The sequence below is a fragment of the Sinocyclocheilus anshuiensis genome, unplaced genomic scaffold, assembly GCF_001515605.1.
Source record: "Sinocyclocheilus anshuiensis isolate Anshui unplaced genomic scaffold, SAMN03320099.WGS_v1.1 scaffold257, whole genome shotgun sequence".
Classification (NCBI taxonomy): domain Eukaryota; kingdom Metazoa; phylum Chordata; class Actinopteri; order Cypriniformes; family Cyprinidae; genus Sinocyclocheilus; species Sinocyclocheilus anshuiensis.
Genome location: NW_015539889.1, coordinates 2,018,917 through 2,023,354, shown reverse-complemented (window position 1 = coordinate 2,023,354; position 4,438 = coordinate 2,018,917). Strand labels below are relative to the sequence as shown.

At 41.9% G+C, this 4,438-nt stretch overlaps 1 protein-coding gene across 1 annotated transcript in view; it reads right to left on the bottom strand.

Annotated features, from left to right (window-relative positions):
- LOC107685663 (ski oncogene-like) overlaps nt 1-4,417 on the bottom strand; it is a 40,738-nt gene extending 36,321 nt beyond the window's left edge. Inside the window, exon 1 of the mRNA XM_016482335.1 lies at nt 3,074-4,417. Coding sequence (XP_016337821.1) covers nt 3,074-3,970 — 897 coding nt within the window. The 5' untranslated portion in view covers nt 3,971-4,417. The remainder of the gene's footprint in view (nt 1-3,073) is intronic.
- Between the last annotated feature and the right edge of the window lie 21 nt (nt 4,418-4,438).

The window sequence follows — 4,438 nt, the reverse complement described above, 5'->3', positions numbered from 1 at the left end:
TTAAAATAATAAACAAGTTAATAAATAATTAAAATAAGCTAATTAAAATAATAAACAAGTTATAACATTTAAAATAATAAACAAGTTAATAAATAATTAAAATAAGCTAATTAATATAATAAAGATCATTTTAAAATTAAAATAATAAACAAGTTAATAAATAATTAAAATAAGCTAATTAAAATAATAAACAAGTTATAACAATGTATAATTCATTTGAAAAAAAAATTAAATAACATTTGGTGAACTGATGAAAAAAAAACAGCTTATTCAGTCTTAGATATAATTCAAAAACAATCTGAAAACTATTAAGAAGTTTTAATAAGTAAAATAATATAATAGGGAAATTATCAAATATTAATAAGTTATAATAATTTGTTTAAAACATTTTTCAATTTTTAAAAATATTTAAAGAGGATAACACAGGGTAAACTGATGAGGTCATACTTTTTATATGAATCCGTAAAAATTGGGTAAATAAATTGAGACTAAGGCAAACAGTAATTTGGTGGGATGTTTTGCTACCTATTTATTTGCAAAGTATTCTTCAGTCTTTTATCAAACAACCATCTGTCCAGCTGAAGAACCAATGGCCAAACACGATTGGCCGGACTGACTGAAAGGAGAGGGGGTGGGGTTGTGTGTTGACTGGCTTTGGAGGGAGGTCACATGTCACGGCCCTTTGACGGCACGTCAAGGCCCTGGCGGACAGGGGTGACAGATTCTTAATGACAAATCGCCACCCTCTCCCTGTGATCTACCCCACTATGTCAGCCAGTCCAGACAAAGTCTGGATGCAGTTTAAAATAAATTCAGCTCTGAGATATTCTGCTCTGATTCACCTTAGATAAAAAATAAAATAAAATAAAGCAAACTCTGTATACTCCGTACTGCTGCAAACAAGTATATTACATAAAAGTCCTGAGGATTCAGAAACCGTATAACCATGGCAACCAGCCTCTCATCAAAGTAATATTTGGAAGCAGCAATTCTCTAAAAAGCATAATCTCTGCAAGAGACCGCAAAAAGCAAACATTCTCAGTGAGACTGAAAAGTTAAGTTTATTTTTAAAAAATAAAGGAAAAAAGAAAAAAAAAAAATACATGTCTCAATTGAGCTGAGGTTAGTTGAAAAGTGTTGCCGTTGACACAATATATATACACACAATGTGGTGAGGATGTTTGACAGCAGCACATATAGGGAGTTATCATTCACTTGACAGGATCTTGATGTTTAGCAAGACAGCAGTAGAGATGATTAGCAAATGAAAAGCAGAGATCTTATCAGTCATGGCTAAACCTCTCTTGCACAATGCAGCCTCCAACAAATGAATGTTCTTCACTTTGAAACCACATGATGCTTGCAAGAATGCAATAATATGCTTAATAATGAAGGGATGAATTTAGAATAGGCTAAATCAGTAAAAAGCATTTGCTCTCACTACATCCCAAGTGTCTTTTTTTGTTGAAAAAGGTATAAACATTGAGGGGGGGAAAAAAAAAAAAAAGCTTTTTTTTTTTTTTTTTTACAGGTCCGCCAGTACACAGCTCCCCACGGACCCAACCAGCTTGCTAACTGGGACACCTCTGACAATGAACCATTGAAACCGCACAAAATTCACACTTCTGGATACATTACGGCTACTGCACTGTTAGGACAGACCCTAGCATCATGGTGAATTGTGCTTATTGTACAATTTAAACAAATATAGGACATGCATAAAAGGTTGCAACAATAACTGCACAGAAAAAGCCATGTTTCTTTAGCCTAACCAGACGCAAGGCAAAGTGTAAACTAGCCACTCAGCTTCCATATGACAAATATCAATCAACAATTTTCCCATTGAGAAGCAATCGTTAAATATACATTACGCTGCATTTCTGAAATGTGCCATGTCTCTCAGATTTCCCACAGTAATAAAACTGCATTTGCTACACCATGCATCCCAAGGCTGCTGAAGTGACACCACGGTAACACATACATATATGTGTGTAGACCCATTAGCACGATCACACTCAACAGCTGCTGCGTGGAGGGAGCAGCCAACCCGAGACTCCCGTGCTTTTGTCCGCTCTGACCCTGGCGTGGAGCCTGATCAGACATTGGGAGACCCAAGGGTAGTGCTGACACTCCACACCAACTGCTTTTTGGAGAGTGACCTCAACCCCAACCTGCCCCCCACCCAAAACACACACACACACAAAACAATGTCCTACACAGCACTCTTATCCTCCTCCTCCTCCACTACTGGCTTCCCCAAGCCTCCATCTCTGGCTCCCACAAAATACATAATTGAGGCTCCATTTTTCATATGTAGATAGATGCCCCTGAGTGCATCCAGAGGCACAAAACAAATGCGTTTGGAGGGCTGGATGGGGGCAGGACACCGGCTGGCTGTGCACCTTTATTTCAATATGCTCAAAGATAGCATTAGATTACGATATTACATCATAAATATATGCAGTATAGGTCAGTGGTTCTCAGCTGGTCTGTTATGACCTCGAAAAGTAAGGAAAGAACAATGCTAAATGCATATGATATAGCCTAGTGCATAAAATTACCATATTTTTTTGGTGCTGGCATCAAATTAAACTCCCAATTTAACTAGATGCCAACATGGACAGGTTGTGAAATTCAAAAATAAAGGGTGAAATGAGGAAAAGTATGGTTTGTGTTTGTATTTTGTACGGTGAAACTGAAGAAAAATATGTTTGACATTAAAGATTTTTGGTTGATTTGGCACAATAAACAATTTTGGCACAGCCACTACATCATACCCAATGTAAAATTTGGGTTTTGAAGCAAAACTAGTTGGGATGCACAGCTATAGGACAGTTTTCTGAGGTGGCACCAGGTGTAATAGGTGTTGCATGATCAGAGATACGGAGAAAGTTCAATATAAGTGCATGAGAATCAATAAAGTAAAATACAATACACACAATACATTAAATGATCATATGCCACTGATAATTTCTATAAATATTTGGGAGTAAAACATTCATAATTCTGGAGTAAAACAGTCCAGATTTCGATTATCATAATATTTCAGTGCATTGTCAAGGGTTAAGCTCACCTTGTAAGATGTCTTGTGCTTGTTCCCCAGGTCAAATTTTCCCTTTAACTCATTGAGGAGCTGCTGCAGTGTGCTGCTCTCCTCTTTGTCACTATAGTCTTGATCCAAAAGAATATAAGCCCTCCAGTTGGACGAGTCGAAGCCCCAGTGGCAGGTTCTGTTCTCCAGCCTTTTATGACTGTGCACCACAAACTTGTGGGTAGGGAACATAAGCCTGCAGTCCAAGCACTGTATGCACGCCGCGTTGGGGCTCGTGTAGAGCTCTGGCACGAACAGGCCCTTGCACTTCCCGAAGCATTCGTGATAAACTTTAAAGCTCTTCTCCGTTCTTTCCAGCTCGATGGAGCACGACAACTCTTTGTCGGCGTGCGGTGGGAACGTGCCGCCGTAGATGAGTGCATTGCAGAGGCGCTCGGCGTCTGTCTGGGTGATGAGTCCGCATGAGGGTGCCGAGAAGGGCAGGATGCCCATAACTTTGAGGATCTCCAGCTGGTCCGCCGTGCACCTGGAGCAGTAGATGTGGAGGTCGTCGCACACCGAGTTGATCTGCTGGAGGGAAAAGTCTCGCAGGACGCTGTTAAGGATCTGCGGCAGGCAGAGGCGCTTTTCGCCGCCCACCACAAAGCACGAAATGGTCTCCCGCTCCAGGACCGTCTCGCACCTTTCGGTGGAGCGGTCGGACGGGATGAAGAGGGGCCCCGGCATGACCGGGGGCGTCTGCGCGGGGAGGTTCACCATAACCTCGGCGCTCTTACCGTACTTCTTGAACAGCATGTCCTGCTGCCACCTGGCCGAGAAGGCTGCCGGTCCGCCGAGGGAGCTCATGGAGCTCAAGTGAAACTGCTTGAGAGTTTGCTGAAGTCCTGGATGCGGCTGAAAGCTGGAAGCAGCCTCCATGTTTAAACCCGGGCAGTCTGATCACAACAGATTCGGTGAATGTGAACGGAAAGAGTCGCAACAGTCCATGTCAGTTCGGAAAGCGTAAAACACCGTCTTGTAATCCATTCAACTGTTTCATGTTCAAATCCTAAATCGAACCAGAGTTCCGAGCGACGAGAAAATCCTCTTTAAAGTGTAAAGTTTTGAACGAAATGTAATTCTCAGTCCGCCTGTTTCACAGACCCGGTGCAACTCACGCGCAAAATGTGTGCCTTATGTAAAGCTCGTCGGCGCAATTGACTTGAGAGTATGCGAGTACTATGAGAGTATGCGAGCCTCCGTCTCTCAGACTCTCTCTCTCTCTCTCTCCCTGTGTTTGTTTGTGTCTGGTTCAGTCATTGAATCCCGGCCAAGAAAGAATGTGACGGACTCCCCGGGCTGGCTGTTCCATGCACAGTTCTCCCCCCCCCCCCCCCCCCTGCTGCC